The 16,882-nt window shown below is 35.9% G+C and overlaps 1 protein-coding gene across 2 annotated transcripts in view; it reads left to right on the top strand.

Annotated features, from left to right (window-relative positions):
• The window catches only part of PLSCR2 (phospholipid scramblase 2), a 47,707-nt gene that overhangs the window by 26,891 nt on the left and 3,934 nt on the right, over positions 1–16,882 (top strand). For both annotated transcript variants that reach the window (XM_011995147.1, XM_011995144.1), the window contains 4 exons: positions 1,391–1,611; positions 2,706–2,867; positions 6,870–7,031; positions 14,544–14,607. In XM_011995147.1, coding sequence (XP_011850537.1) covers positions 1,391–1,611; positions 2,706–2,867; positions 6,870–7,031; positions 14,544–14,573 — 575 coding nt within the window. In that variant the 3' untranslated portion in view covers positions 14,574–14,607. The remainder of the gene's footprint in view (positions 1–1,390; positions 1,612–2,705; positions 2,868–6,869; positions 7,032–14,543; positions 14,608–16,882) is intronic.

Genomic DNA, 16,882 nt, shown 5'->3' with positions numbered 1-16,882 from the left:
CAAAGTTCCACATTTACCAGTTTTTAATTTTTTAAAAAGACATTTTTAATTTTCTTTTTTCTCAAATTGAAAGTCTATATTGTTTGCTAACATCAAGGCATATAAAAAGATGATTACTCAGTTTATTTTTAGCACCTGAGACTATGACAAATACTTATACCTTACCATGACTGAAAAGTTAATAGATTCTAAAAATATAATTGCTGCAGTCTTTTGTTTTGTCTCCATTTTTCAAGTAACTTGAAGGAAACTTCAAGATTGTGTAACCCCATTGATCTCATTTTATAGATAAACGAGATTAAGATTTTTGCAAGTAAGTTACGTAATTAAACGATTAGTTGGATAACAGATGCCCACACAGGAATTATTTTTTTTTAATTCGATTTTAAATTTTTTCACAAACTTTTGTCTATGGCAGATGTTGAAGTCAAGTGCAGTTCCTATATAGGCACAGTCCAGGACCTGTTTGAGTCCCACCATAGATTCTTAAGGAAGTTTATGGTAATAGGACTTGTGAGGAACAATTCTGTATGATGTCCTTCTGTGGATAGTGGGACAATTCATTGCTCCTTCATGGCTTTAAACAAGGAGAGGTTTCCAATGTGTGGTTCAATATGGAAGTCCTTGGTAAGATACCATGTGAGCGTCAGCATTTTGCGTTCCTCTGTTTCCCCAAGAGGTTAGCCTATCTAAGGTACAGAGTTCACTTAGGATGCTCACGGTCTAGATATTCTGAGTTGAAGCCCTGATTGCCAAGCACCTTCCCCATTTGTTTAATATTCATCTCTTACTTTCAAATTACTGCAGAGCTAAATAAGGGTGCCCTGAGCCCCTTGTGATGTTCTAATTTGCTTCCATTTTTGCCTCTCACTTTTTATGCATGTGCCTTGAGAATTAACCCTCTTATTGCCTTTCATCAAACAGTGCAAACAAACAAGACATAAGTGTGGCTTATAAAACGAAATCTTAAACCAATTGATTTAATATATTTTTTGCAATCATTCTATATTCCTCTCTATAATATATGATAACTATACCGAATAAATGGACGTTTTATCCATACACCTAGCACCACTGTGCTTACCTGCAGCATTGCCCCAACCCTCAGCAGTGAAGTGTCTCTTCTCACAGGAGTCTATGGGATTAGAAAAATATGACTTACTTTCTTTTCCATGTCTCACAGAAGGACTCAATTTCTCCATGCATTAATAGCCTAGCTTCTTCCTTTCCCTTTGCCTTTTTCCTCTGCCTGATCAACTCTAAATACCATTCCTTTTTATTCTTTCTATAATACTTGCAGCATCATCTAAAACTAGCTAGATATTATAATGTCTTAAGATAGGTTCAATAATTTTAACATAAAAGCAACTGATTTTATTTTCATTTTTAGTCCTATTCAGTTTTGAAAGTAGTAACGTGTATGAAATCAAGAACAGCTTTGGGCAGAGGATTTATTTTGCAGCGGAAGATACTAATTTCTGCACCCGAAATTGCTGTGGGCGGTCTAGACCTTTTACCTTGAGGATTACTGATAATGTGGGTCAAGAAGTCATAACTCTGGAAAGACCACTAAGATGTAACTGTTGTTGTTGCCCCTGCTGCCTTCAGGAGGTATGTGAGCAATTACTAGAGCTTTTCGTAAAGTAGTTCAGCAAGGATTTCTGCCCTTTCATTGAATCTGTATAATCAAATGAGATTTAAAGGAATATGGCTCCATGAGCTATATGTTTGGGCTTCTGAATCAATTGTATAAGAAGGGGAGGAAGGCAAGTAAACAACAGGGAATAGTTAGCCTCGTGTCCTGCAGTAGTCTGCCTCATGGGGTTGAGCAACTGCTCAGGTATGAGAGTTCTTGATATTCAAGGAAAGGTCAGATAGGGCACCTTTTTCAAATCATTTTTTAGAGATGACTACAAGAGGCATGGTCGAAACCAGCAGAGTTGCACCATTGAAAATATCCTAAAATAGCATTCTAGGATCATGGGGACAAAAGAATGAAGGAAAGAACAGATGTGTTCATCTCATAATTTTGGCCAACCTACTAAAGGACAAACCTAGGACAAAGTCTTATCTCCTATGTTTTTCGTTTCTCCTTTTCAAAATAAAAACCTATATATCTGTGTCATCTGCAAAAGGGATGTCCTAAATGGGAGTATCTTCAGCTCTGTAAAGACCAGATATCTCTGTTTCATATTGCATGGCAGCCTACTCCTAGAGAATACGATTTCAGGGAAGACACTGGGGTTCAGAGATGTTTTAGGAAGGTTGGCCTTTTCCAGGATCCCACTGGCCCAACACCATATCTGCCTGGGTAACTTAGTCTTGCATACAGATTGCTGTGAGAACATCACACAGATAGAGATACAGGCATAGACTTATCTAAAGTCTAATACTGTACTTATTTTGAGAGGATAATTGAAGTTATTTGTAGTGAATTGCTTTGTTTTCCATGCCATTTAGGTTAGGTATAATTATATATTTGTAAGAATATCTATCTGAGGAAAAACTGAGAATTTGATGAGAAATGCTCTATAATTTGAATAGCACATTAAAATATGTTACATTGTTTGATCTTTTTTTAAAAAGTCCTAGGAAGTCCTCACTTACAATGTCTGGCACTTAGGAAATGCTCAGTAAATTAGAGCTATTATTAGATATTTTTAGTATGATGATTTATTACATTCACACATATTTTACTTTTGTAGATAGAAATCCAAGCTCCTCCTGGTGTACCAGTAGGTTATGTTACTCAGACCTGGCACCCATTTCTAACAAAGTTTACAATTAAAAATCAGAAAGGAGAGGATGTACTAAAAATTAGTGGTCCATGTATTGTGTGCAGCTGTTTTGCAGGTGTTGATTTTGAGGTAAGAGATGTCATAATGTTTATAGAATTTGCTTGTTTAATATAAGAAGAATATAATTTTGCAGAATGTTATGAATGCCTTAAATTAGTATTGTGTACTGATGTCTCAATAGCAAGATAATATTCCCATATATTTAACTGTGATCAGAGTGGAGGTTATTACTGACTAAAGGTCAGTATTGATAATGATAAATGGATGAAAAAAGAAGCAGAGCTCTGTAGTCAAATAAAAATAAGCAAATCATCTAACACTTAAACATGTCGGTTTCTGTGTGGTGACACTATATATTATCCATTATAAATAAAACTTTAACCTTGTCATCTAATTCTGATTGCCAAAGCATATGGATCCTTCCTTAATCTGAAATATAGGCTGCCAGTGCTCCAGGCCATGTCCAGAAGTTCTGACATCTTTGAGTTCCTACAGAAAGCCCAATCATGCAAAGATAGTTTTGAGAAAGTCAGTGTAATATGTATTACCCAATTATACTTCTCTGTGGTCTCTTCTCTAACCCTGTATTAAATTAGGTCATTGGAAACCACAATATGTCTCTATATTAAATTCCTGCAGAAATTTCATTACAGCAGTTCTCCAACAAACAGCCTAGCCTTATAATCAAATCATTTAGCTGCAAATATTTAACCATCAGAAGATTTTATAACTTAATCTTAATTTCCTGATTCTCTTGGAAAATCAGGAAATTTGGTCAACTAGGCCCACAATTCCACAGAATGGGGAATAAAAATCCTAAAGTTGAGTAGGGCTACTTCACTTATGATAAAATGTGGGAACTCTGACAGTGTCCCCACATCTTTCTAAGGTTTTGCACTATCCAGTTTCATTCTGTTGCATCCTTTCTTCTCTAATAATATGATTTTTAATTTCTCTATTAGAATTTAGTTATATAAAAATGAATGCTTCCCCTTTTCAACTTCATAATCTGATGACAGAGATGGGAAATTCTAAGAAAACACATGTGTTGTAGAGATTTAAAATGCTCTTATAAAGGGATACATATATATGTATATAAAATGTATGATAATATGTGTATATAAAATGTATGATAATATGCATTGGATATATGCATATGTGTGTGGGTGTATATGGGTGTGTGGGTATGTGAGTGTGTAATATGTACGTACAGGAAACTTATGTAGGGATATGTATAATAATAGTTCTCTTTTCTTGCCCATAAAAATCCAGACAAGTGAAAGATTATTTCTCCTTCTAGGAATGATATTAATAAAAGTCTAATAGGAATATAATTTATTCCTAAGAAATGAGTAAATCACTAACAAATTGTGAAACATTCTTAATACTAAAAATTTAGATTTCATTCAGTAGCTCTTCAATTCTCTATGTCTGCAGACACCAGATTCTAAGAGTAACTAAAAGTCATATGATTTGAGAATGCAGGAAAATAATGCATATAGTAAATTTTATAGCAATTTTGAGCTTGTAATTTAAAAATACCTTTTCAATAATCTTTCATAAATTATATGTTTTGAATTATATAGCTCCTCTAGTATCTTACACATTATTTTAATATATTATTTTGGTGTTTACCTAGGTTCTATGTGCTAGTGGCCTATTTGTATTTTTTGCATTTATAATTTACATTGCAAATAAATATTTAGTTTTTTTAGACTATCTTTACCAATTATTAGTATTAAATTTACAGATTTATAAATTTCATGCTAATATAATACACTACAATTCTTTTTTTTACTCATACTTCTGATACCAAATGTGTGGATATTTTTTCCCCATGTCAACCAATTCTCTTTCTCTACAGATATCTACTGGGTTCCCTACAACTCAGGTCAATTCTGACACTCACTCACCTGGAGTTAATGCAGACACCACAGGTTAAGGTCTCAGTCCCACAAAACTGTTCCGTATTTCAAACTCCAACCACAAATGCAAGATCTCCTGTACATCTAACCAACTGGCTATAAATCAGGGTTCTCACAACCTCCTCCATGGGTTTGACAATTTGTTAAAACTATATACAAAATGTAGGAACACATTTTATTTATGTTTGCTGATTTATTATAAAGGATACAGATGGATAGACAGATGAAGAGGTTAATAGAATGAGTTCTGGAAGAGTCCTGAGCAAAGGGGGATCTGTCCCTGTGGAACTGGGGTAAGCCACTTTCATGGCACGTGAGTTCACCAATCCAGAAAGCCTCTGAACCTGTTGTTTAGAGTTCTTAGGAAGTTGCATTATGTAGGCATGACTGATTTAAACCATTGACTGTTGGTAAATAACGAACTCCAGCCTTACTCTCATCTCTGGATGTTGGGGACAGGACTGAATGGTTCAATCCTCTAAGCATTGCTTGGTTTTTCTGGTGTCCAGCCTAATACTGAAGCTGTCAGGAACCCCAACCAAAAACCACTAGTGATCTTAGTATACAAAAGACTTATTGTTTAGAAGATTCTAAGGATTTTGAAGCTGTGTGCCAGCAATCTGGGACAAAGACCAAATATTAAAGCAAGACTCTCCTATTACCCCTAGTAACTTAGAAAGTTAAGAGAGTTTTAGAAATTCTGTGTCAGGAAGCAGGGATAAAAACTCAATGTAGGCCGGGTGTGGTGGCTTATGTAATCCCAGCACTTTGGGAGGCCGAGGCGGGCGGATCACCTGAAGTCAGGAGTTCGAGACCAGCCTGGCCAATATGGTGAAACCCCGTCTCTACTAAAAATACAAAAATTAGCCGGGCATGGTGGCAGGCACCTGTAATCCCAACTACTTGCGAGGCTGAAGGCAAGAGAATCGCTTAAACCTGGAAGGCGGAGGGTGCAGTGAGTGGAGATAGTGCCATTGCACTCCAGCCTGGGGGACAAGAGCGAGACTTTGTCTAAAAAAATAAATAAAATAAAAACCAAAAATTAAAAAAAAAAACAAAAACAAAAACAAAGAAGAAAAAATTAATGTATAGTTCTTATGATATTGTAAATACCAATGTATTATTTCCAGAGGTTGAAGTAATTTTACCTTATTTTCTGTTTTGTTTTTAAAATGTTATACAGAATTTAGCTAAAATTATCTAGACTTTATAACTTTTTTTCATAAAAATTATCTAGACTTTATAATGATCTGCATATGTAGGTCATTATTTATATTTCTGATCCTGTGTTCAAATTTGCAAATGACATTCCTGACTTGGGTTGACATAACTCTTACATGTAGTTTGGTGAATGTTAGCTATATTCAGCCACTACCTGCCCATCTGGTGAGGTGTTTTTGTCTGAGCACACTCTTTTCAACTCTAATGATGACCCCCAGGTTTCCTCAGCAGAATTTTTACAACCTTTATTTTTTTTTCACAAAAATAGAAAAGTTTTACATTGGAGATCTTTTCTACCTATTTTTTTTTTTTTTTTTTGGTCTTCACACCCCACTAGTTATCTGGTCTTGCCCACACCCTTGACTTGAGGCATCCCATCAAGTTACTTATTGGTTGCTTCTTCACTCAAACTGTCATTCTTCTTTTCTAGGCTCTTAGCATTTTATGTTTTCCTACTGACAGTGGGTGGTAGTGAGGCCTCTCTTCATATGTAAACGTTCAGCTGTGTAAATGCTCTGTGCGTCTCTAAAAAGCAGAAGTCTAATAGGAGTTTCATTTATTTCCTTCCTGATGGCTTCTAGAAATTATATCAAAGAAATACTTCAAATTTATATCTTTTTCTGCTTAAATTTTGTTTGGGGTCAATTCAAATAAACAAAATATATGTTAATGTCTATCTTAATATAAAATAGAAAATGTTAAAAATTTCAGTAAAACTACTTTTATGTAAGTTTTCTATAAAATAGAACAGTTTTTTTATGTATCTATAAATATACAGGAGTCTATATGCATCTAATGTAACATATTAACTATATGCTCATAATTATACATGCTTCCTGTTACTCCAACTTTAAAAGTACTTTTGCTATAAGTTTTCTATAAATTTTTAAGATTTTTTGTTTGTTTGTTTGTTTTTACAATTTAGATTACATCTCTTGATGAACAAATAGTGGTTGGCAGGATTTCTAAGCACTGGTCTGGGCTTTTAAGAGAGGCATTTACAGATGCTGACAACTTTGGAATCCAATTCCCTAGAGACCTTGATGTTAAAATGAAAGCCGTGATGATTGGTGCCTGTTTCCTCATTGTAAGTCTATTCCTGCTAATCTTGGTTACAGATGTCTTCTCTAGAATCATTCTGAAACAATTTAATAAATTATACATTTTAAGATAACCATTTAGAGTATAAAGTTTTTATAAAATGTTCTCATTTAATCCCAGCACTGAAATTCTATTTGATTCTGATTCTCCGGACTTATAGGCAGTTAGTTTATGTCTGAAGAGTCTACACACTTTCAAATGGCAAGAGAATAACTTTATATGCTAAGAAGAAGCTCTGGTTTGGGGGAGGGTATTAAAAAATCAAATATATTATTAGGAGAAAAATCTGAAGCTAGTCTTACGTGGAATAAAACTCAGTGAAACACAGAAATTTCATCCTGACTCATTAAATTAAAACATCTAACATGGGATTATAAAGTGCAATAAGAGTATACATTCAATCAAGCCTCTAAACCTAACTACCAGTTTACAGGAAATACATAGGGTAAAGCGGTGATTCTGAATGGATATTTATATTAGAATTATCTAGACACTTTTTGAAAGCCCTCACGTACCAGGCCATTCCCCACTTCAACTAAACAAGAAGCTCAGAGTCAGAAGTTTGTGTAGTGCCCCAGATGATACGAACATGCAGCCAAAGTTGAGGTTTATGGAAACAGAGCAATGGTTCTCAACTTTAACTGCACAGTAGAAACACCTGGGTAACTTTCAAACTCCTCATGTCCATCCAAATTTACTAAACTAAAATCTCTGGAGTTAGGATGAAGACTTCAAGCTGTTTAAAGCTCCCAGGTGATTCCAATATTCAATCAAGGTTTGAAACGCCAGATAGATATCTTAAACATTAATTTGGTGATATAATCAGAAAACCTTAACAGAGAACATACAGCAAAAAGGACCCAGCTCCTTCAACAAGTAAATGGCAATGAAAATAATGGGATAAAGTTAAACAGGGGAAGCTGATGAAGATGGCTGAATAGAAGGCTCTGAGAATTATCCCCATTGCAGGAACTCCAAATTGAACAACTGTCCACATAACAGAAAGCGATTTCATAAGAACTAAAAATCAGTCATTTGACTGATCATTGTACCTGGTTTAAAGATCACATTAAAAAAAGGCACTAAGGAGGGTAGGAAAGAGAGTCTTGAATTGCCTAAACCACTCCTCCCACATACGTGGCAGTGGCTATCTGGTGGAGAGACAGAATCCGTGTGTTTGGGGGAGGGAGAACACAGTAATTGTGGGACTTTGCATTGGAACTCTGTGCTTCCCTGTCATAGCAGAAAGTAACATGTGGCATAGCACTCATGGAGACAGCATATAAACCAGCCTTAGCTAGAGGGGCATTGCTCATCCCACCATTCAGAACCTGAGTTCTGACAAACCTTGCTACCATGAGCTAAAGTGCTCTGGGCTTCTAAATAAACTTGAAAGACACTCTAAGCCACAAGGACCACAATACCAGGGCAAGTCCCGGTGCTGTGCTGTGCTGGGCATGGAGCCACTGGACTTACGGTGCCTATAACCTAGTGAGACACCAGCCAGGGCAGCACAAGGAGTGCTTGTATCAGCCGTTCCCCAACTTCAGGCAGCACAGCTTGCAGTTCCAGTAGAGACTCCTTCCCTCTTCATGAGGAGAGAGGAGGAGAGAATAAAGAGGTATTTTTCTTGCAACTTGGATACCACCCCTAGCACCCAGACAATGTTTCTAAACACACTGCAGGCCAGAAGAGAGCCCACTACCTTGAAGGGAAGGACCCGGTCCTGCTAGGATTTATTGCCTGCTGACTAAAGAGCCCTTGGGTCCTAATGTCTGTCCTGTTGGTAGCCAGGCAGTACTTGCTGTGGGCATTAGGGGAGACTCTAAGACATGCTTACTTCAGGTGTGGCCCAGCACATTCCCAGCTGTGGCAGATATGGGGAGATATGGGAAAGTACATATGGCTGCAGTAACTGAAAACAGATCAAAACACCCAAGTTCTTTTGAATACCTGGAAAGCCTTCCCAAGAAGGACAGGTACAAACAAGCCCAGACTACAAACACTGCAATAAACACCTAACTCTTCAATGCCCTAACCCTCCTACCTAAGGAAAGAAGAGGAAAGAGGACAGAAGATTTTGTCTTGCAGCTTGTATACCAGCTTGGCCACGGTGGGAGAGAACACCAAGTGGACTCTAGTGTCCATGATTCCAGGCCGTGGCTCCTAGATGGCATTTATGAACTTGTACTGGGCCAGAGGGGAGCCTGCTGCCATGAAGGGAGATATTCAGGACTGGCATAATTCACCACAAGGTGACTGAAGAGCCCTTGGGCCTTGAGTGAACATCAGTGGTAGCTAGGTAATACTTAACATCAATGGCAGCTAAACAGTATGTATTATGGGCCTGGGGTGGTGGTGGCCAAGGGGAAAGACACTTTTTCTTAAGGAAATGGAAGAAAAGCATGTGAAGATTTTTTCCTTGCAACTTGGGTTGTAGCTCAGTCACAGAATATGGCACCAAGTAGATTACTAAGGTTCCTGACTCCAGACTCAGGCTCCTGGACAGTATCTCTGGACCTACCCAGTATCAGGAGGGAATCTGATGCCCTGAAAGAAAGGATACAAGCCTGATTTGGATTTGACACTTGCCAATAGTAGAGCTCTTGGGACTTGAGTGAACATAGGTGGTAGCCAGGTAGCGGTCATTGCAGGACTTAGGCAAGACTCGGTGCTGTGCTGGCTTTGAGTCTGACCCAGTGCAGTTCCAGTGGTGGTGGTCATAGGGGTTTTTGTGTTACCCTTCCCTCAGATCTAGGCAGCTCAGCACAGAGATGCTCCTTGTTGGGGGAAAGTCAGGGAAGAGAACAAGAGTCTGCTGGTATCGCAGGGAATGTTTCTGGATTTTACGCAAGACTGCCAAGGGATTACCACTATGAGTCTCCAAGAGCCACAGCATTACTAGATTTGGGGTATCCACAAAAGTACATATGGCTGCAGTAACCAAAAACTTAGATCAAAACACTCACGTTCTTTTGAATACCTGGAAAGCCTTCCCAAGAAGGACAGGTGCAAACAAGCCCAGAATGCAAACACTGCAATAAATACCTAACTCTTCAATGCCCAAACATGAATTAACATCCACAAACATCAAGACCATCTGGGAAAACATGGCCTCACCAAATGAACTAAATAAGGCACTAGGGACCAATCATGGAGAGACAGAGATGTGAACTTATGGACAGAGAATTCAAAATAGTTGTTTTGAGAACACTCAACAAAATGTAAGTTAACACAGAGGAGGAATTCAGAATCCTATCAGATAACTTTAACAAATAGATTGAAATAGCTAAAAAGAAACAAGCAGAAATTCTGGAGTTGAATAATGCAATTGATGTATTGAAGAATGCACCAGAGTCTCTAAACAGTAGAGCTGATGGAGCAGAATAAAGAATGAGTGGGCTTAAAGACAGGATATTTGAAAATACGTAGTCAGAAGAGACAAAAATTAAAAATAAAAAAACAATGAAGCTTGCCTGCAAGATCCAGAAAATAGCCTCAAAAGGGCAAATCTAAGAGTTATTTGTCGTAAAGAGAAGGTAGAGAAAGAGACAAGAGTAGAAAGTGTATTCAAGGGGATAACAGAGAACTTTTCAAACCTAGAGAAAGATATAAATATTCAAATACAAGAAGGTTATAGAACTCCAAGCATGTTTAACCCAAAGAAAACTACCTCAAGTCATTTTGTATTCAAACTCTGAAATGTTAATGATAAAGAAAGGATCCTAAAAGCAGCAAGAGAAAAAAAATAAATAAATAACATAAAAGCAAGATCCGATACATGTGGCAGCAGACTTCTCAGGTCAGAAGAGAGTGGCTTGGCATATTTAAAGTGCTGAAGGAAAGAAATGTTTATCACAGAATAGTATATCCAACAAAATTACATTTCAAACATGAAGGAGAAATACAGACTTTTCCAGGCAAACAAAAGCTGAGTAATTTCATTAACACCAGACCTGTCCTACAATAAATGCTAAAGGGAGTTCTTCAATCTGAAAGGAGATGTTAATGAGTAACAAGAAATCATCTGAAGGTACAAAACTCACTGGTAATAAATAGTAAGTACACAGATAAACACAGAATATTATAACACTGTGATTGTAGTGTGTAAACTACTCGTATGGTAAGTAGAAAGACTAGAATATAAACCTATTAAAAATAAAAATTGCAACAACTCTTTAAGACATAGACAGTATAATAACATATGAATAGAAACAACAACAAATTTAAAAATGGGGCGATGAAATTAAAGTGTAGATTTTTTTATTACTTTTCTCTTTGTTTGTTCATGCAATCAGTGTTAAGTTTCCATGATTTTATAATAATGGGTTGTAAGATATTATCTGCCAGCCTCAGAGTAATCTTAAATCAAAAACATAGAAAAGATACATACAGAATCAAAAGCAAGAAATTAAAACAGGCCACCAGAGAAAATCCCTTTCTCTAAAAGGATGACAAGAAGGAAGGAAAGAGGGAAGAGAATATCACAAAAATAACCAGAAAACAAAAAAACAAAATGACAGGAATAAGTCCTTACTTATCAATAATGGCATTGAATATAAATGGACTAAACTCTCCAATCAAAAGACATGGAGTGATTGAATGGGGGGGAAAAAAAAACAAGACTCAACCATTTGTTGCCCTCAAGAAACACACTTCACCTCTAAAGACACACGTAGGCTCAAAATAAAAAGATGGAAAAAAATTCCATGAAAATGAAGAGCAGGACTAGTTATACTTAGACAATATAGATTTCAAGACAAAAACTGTAAAAAGAGGCAACAAAGGCATTATGTAATGATACAGGGGTCAATTTTGCAAGAAGATGTAACAATTGTAAATATATATGCACCCAATACTGGAGCACTCAGATGTAGAAAGCAAATATTATTAGAGGTAAAGGGAGAAATAGACCCCAATACAATAATAGCTGGAGACTTCAACACCTTACTTTCAGCACTGGACAGATCTTCCAGACAGAGAATCAACAAAAAAACATCAAATCGAATGTGCACTATAAACCAAATGGACCCAAAAGATATTTTCAGAACAGTTAATCCAATGGCTATAGAATACACATTCGTCTCCTTAGCATATGGCTCATTCTTGAGGATAAACTATATGTTAGGCCACAAAAAACGTCTTAAAGATTCTTTAAAAAATTAAATTAAATTAAATATCTCCTCTGACCACAATGGAATAAAACTAGAAATCAATAACAAGAAGAACTTATGGAAATTAATTTGTAGAAATTAAACACACACACAAAAAAATATGGAAATTAAACAATATGCTCCTAAATTACCAGTGGGTAAATGAAGAAACCAAGAAGGAAATTAATAAGTTAATTGAAACAAATGATAATGGAAACAGAACATACCAAACGCTGTGGGATATAGCAAAAGCAGTACCAAGAAGAATGTTTATAGCAATAAGCTCCCATATCAAAAAAGTAGAAAAAGTTCAAATAAATAACCTAACAATGAATCTTAAAGGGTTAGAAAAGCAAGAGCAAATCAAACTCAAAATTAGTTGAAGAAAATAAATAATAAAGTTCAGAGCAAAAATAAATAAATAAAATGAAATTTGAAAAAATACAAAAAGATCAACAAAGTAAAAATTATTTTTTTGGAAAGATAAATAAAATCAACAAAGCTTTAGCCTGAGGAACTAAGAAAACAGAGAGAAGACCCAAATAAATAACATCAGAGATGAAAAAGGAGACACTTTTAATTGATACTGCAGAAATTCAAAGGATCATTAAAGACTACTATCAACAACTGCATGCCAATAAGTTGGAAAACCTAAAAGAAATGGGTAAATTTCTAGACACATATTATCTAACAAGATTGAACCATGAAAAAATCTAAAACCTGAACAGACAATAAGTAATAAGATCAAAGCCATAATAAAAAGTCTCCCAGCAAAGAAAAATCCAAGACCCAATGGCTTTGGTGCTGAATTTTACCAAACATTTAAAGAATGAATACCAATCCTACTCAAGCTACTGAGAAATAGAGGGGGAAGGAATACATGCAAACTTATTCTATGAGGCCAGTATTATGCTGATACCAAAACCAAACAAAGACATATTTAAAAAAGAAAACTACAGGTTAATATCCCTGATGAACATTGATCCAAAAATCCTTAACAACATACTAGCAAGTCAAAATCAACAATACATGAAAAAGATCATTTGCCATGATTGAGTGGGATTTATCCCAGAGAAGCAAAAATGGTTCAACATATGTTTTGGATATAGCCACGTATCAGATATATGGTTTGCAAATATTTTCCCCCAATCCATTGGCTATCTCCTTACTGTTTTTATTGCTTCCTTTGCTGCACAGAAGCTTGTTAATTTGAGGAAATTCCCTTTGTCTCTTTTTGTTTTTGCTGTCTGTGCTTTTTGGGTCATATCCAAGAAATCATTTCTCAAACGAATTTCATGGAGATTTCCCCCTATATTTTCTTCTAGTTGTTTTACAGTACAGGTTTTACATTTAAGTCTTTAATTCATTTTAATTTTACTTTTGTATATGGTGTGAAATAAGGGTCGAAATCCATTCTTCTGTATGTATATTTAGTCTTCAAAGCATCGTTATTTAAGGGTACTGTCCTTTCCTCATTGTGTCATTGTGTGTGGTGATACCTTTGTCAAAAATCAGTTGATTATAAATGTTTGGGTTTATTTCTGTGCTTCCTTTCCTGTTTCATTGGTCAGTGTGTCTGTTTCTATGCCAGTATCAAGCTGTTTTCATTACTATATCTTTGTAATGTATTTTGAAATCAGGTAGTGTGATTCCTCCAGTTTTGTTTCTCTTGCTAAAGACCGCTTGGCTATTTGGGGTCTTTTGTGATTCCATACAAATTTTATGATTTTTTTTCTACATCTGTGAAAAATTCATTGGTATTTTGAGTGAGATGACATTGAATCTGTAGTTCCCTTTCAGTAGTATGGACATCTTGGCAATATTAATTATTACAATCCAGAAACACAGAATATCTTTCTATTTATTTGTGCCTTCTTCAGATTGTCTTATAGTTTTCAGTATACAGAATGTTTGCCTTTTTGGTTAAATGTATTCCTTAGTATTTAATACTTTCGGATGCTGTTGTAAGTGGAATTATTTTCTTAATTTGTTGTACATGGAATGAATTCAAATTACAAGAAGAGTTATATTACTAGAGAAGGACTGCAAAACATTAAATAAGAAAGATTTCAGGAGGATAAAAGTAACACTTACAGAAATTGACATAAGGTTAATTAAATTAATGCAGGTGTCAATAAATACATAGGATTATAGGATTTAATTTCTATTAAAATAGATAGCGGAAGGTAGACATCTTATACCTGTAGACTTTTCTCCCATTACTTATTATAGTTAATTTTTCTTATTTAACGGACACTTAACTGTGTTTCATCAGATCCCTTAGCATTTCTGCATCGGATCTCTGGTTTCTGAGAACTCATTTCTGTATTTTTGTTTTTATCTAGGACTACATGTTTTTTGAAAGAACTAGGTAATGACTGGAATGTCAGAGTGTGGGAGTGGATTAATGTAAGTCTCCTCAGAAAATTTGAAGTCTGTATGTTGATTAGGGTTATCTAAAAGAAAAATTCAGTGTTTTTTGTTTTCTTTATTTAAATGACTTACACCTGTGTGAGTTAAGCTGTGATGCTTGTAGCTCTGAGTACATAATTTCACTTTTCAAATTCTAACATTTATTTTATCACTTATAAATGTTTTATATATTTTATTAGATTATTCATTGTATATTTGGGGAAAAGAATATAGGAATTTTTAAATTTAGACACAAACCTCCTTTGAAAGACTACTTGAATTATAGTCTCAGTTTCCATTTTATAAGCAAAAATTAAAGGCTTATTAAAGGAGTTTTAATGTATCATTATATTTTACTTTTTAAAGCTAGTTATAATTTATTTTATAGTAAAAACTAATATGCAAATACTGTATACTCAGGAAAAAAACTTAAAATTGACACAATTTCAGTCTCTTTTACCATGCTAAATATTTAATATACATATTCTCAAGCAAAAGTAAATGTGAATTTTTTTTTTTTTTTTTGAGATGGAGTCTAACTCTGTCACCTAGGCTGAAGTATTTTTTAATCTTCAGGAAAGCACACTATATTTAACTTCTCCTATCAGCTAACCTTGTACTATAAATAAGATTTTCATAATGACTACATGATAAATTAACAATTTTTTATGGTTTTCAGTAAATAAAGAAAGACATGACTATGTGAGTCTATCCAAAAGATAGACTCATTCTAAAATTTGGTATTGTTATCACTTTTGAAGTTATTTATTATTACATGGCTCCTGTATTCTATCATTCCCAGAATATGTTAGTTACAAGATTAATCATGTGTAAATGAAATAAAAAATATGTGTATCTTTACAAAGCATACTTCATCAGTGGTCTTAGGTTATTTGATGCCAAAAATCAAATTCCTAAAGTAAAATTTATTGATATAATTTTTGCATATTTTATTTTTGTTATTAAAAAAAACTGGATAATCCATCCAGGTGGCATTTTAGACCATACACACTTAACTCCTTTAAAATCACCTTTAAGGAGGAGGTTCCAAGATTGCCAAACAGGAACAGCTTCAGTCTACAGCTCCCAGCGTAAGTGACCCAAAAGATGGGTGATTTCTGCATTTTCAACTGAGCAAACAGCACCCCAGGAGATTATATCCCACGCCTGCCTCAGAGGATCCCACGCCCATGGAGCCTCACTCACTGCTAGCACAGCAGTCTGAGATCAAACTACAAGGTGGCAGCAAGGCTAGGGGAGCAGCATCTGCCATTGCTGAGGCTTGAGTAGGTAAACAAAGCGGCCAAGAAGCTCAAACTGGGTGGAGCCCACTGCAGCTCAAGCAGGCCTGCCTGCCTCTGTAGACTCCACCTCTGGAGATAAGGCATAGCTGAACAAAAGGCAGCAGAAACTTTTGCAGGCTTAAATGCCCCTGTCTGACAGCTTTGAAGAGAGTAGTCATTCTCCCAGCACAGAGTTTGAGATCTGAGAATGGACAGACTGCCTCCTCAAGTGGGTCCCTGAACCCTGAGTAGCCTAACTGGGAGGCACCTCCCAGTAGGCTCCAACTGACACATCATATGGCTGGGGGCCCCTCTGAGATGAAGCTTCCAGAGGAAGGATCAGGCAGCAACATTTGCGTTCTGCAATATTTGCTGTTCTGCAGCCTCCTCTGGTGATACCCAGGCAAACAGGGTCTGGAGTGGACCTCAAGCAAACTCCCAACAGACCTGTAGCTGAGGGTCCTGGCTGTTAGAAGTAAAACTAACAAACAGAAAAGACATCCACACCAAAACCCATCTGTACGTCACCATCATCAAAGACTAAAGGTAGATAAAACAACAAAGATGGGGAGAAACTAGAGCAGAAAAGCTGATAATTCTAGAAATCAGAGTGCCTCTTCTCCTCCAAAGGAATGCAGCTCCTTGCCAGCAATGGAACAAAGTTGGATGGAGAATGACTTTGACGAGTTGAGAGAAGAAGGTCTCAGACGGTCAGTAATAACAAACCTCTCCAAGATAAAGGAGGATGGTTTGAACATTGCAAAAAAGCTAAAAACCTTGAAAAAGATTAGATGAATGGCTAACTAGAATAAACAGCATAGAGAAGACCTTAAACTACCTGATGGAGCTGAAAACCGTGGCATGAGAACTACTTGATGCATGCACAAGCTTCAGTAGCCAATTCGATCAAGTGGAAGAAAGGGTATCAGTGATTGAAGATCAAATTAATGAAATGAAGTGAGAGGAGTTTAGAGAAAAAAGAGTAAAAA

The sequence above is a fragment of the Mandrillus leucophaeus genome, unplaced genomic scaffold (assembly GCF_000951045.1).
Source record: "Mandrillus leucophaeus isolate KB7577 unplaced genomic scaffold, Mleu.le_1.0 Scaffold1121, whole genome shotgun sequence".
NCBI classification, from domain to species: Eukaryota; Metazoa; Chordata; class Mammalia; order Primates; family Cercopithecidae; genus Mandrillus; species Mandrillus leucophaeus.
Note: the sequence above shows the minus strand (reverse complement) of the source record. Positions and strands in the feature narration are given on the sequence as shown.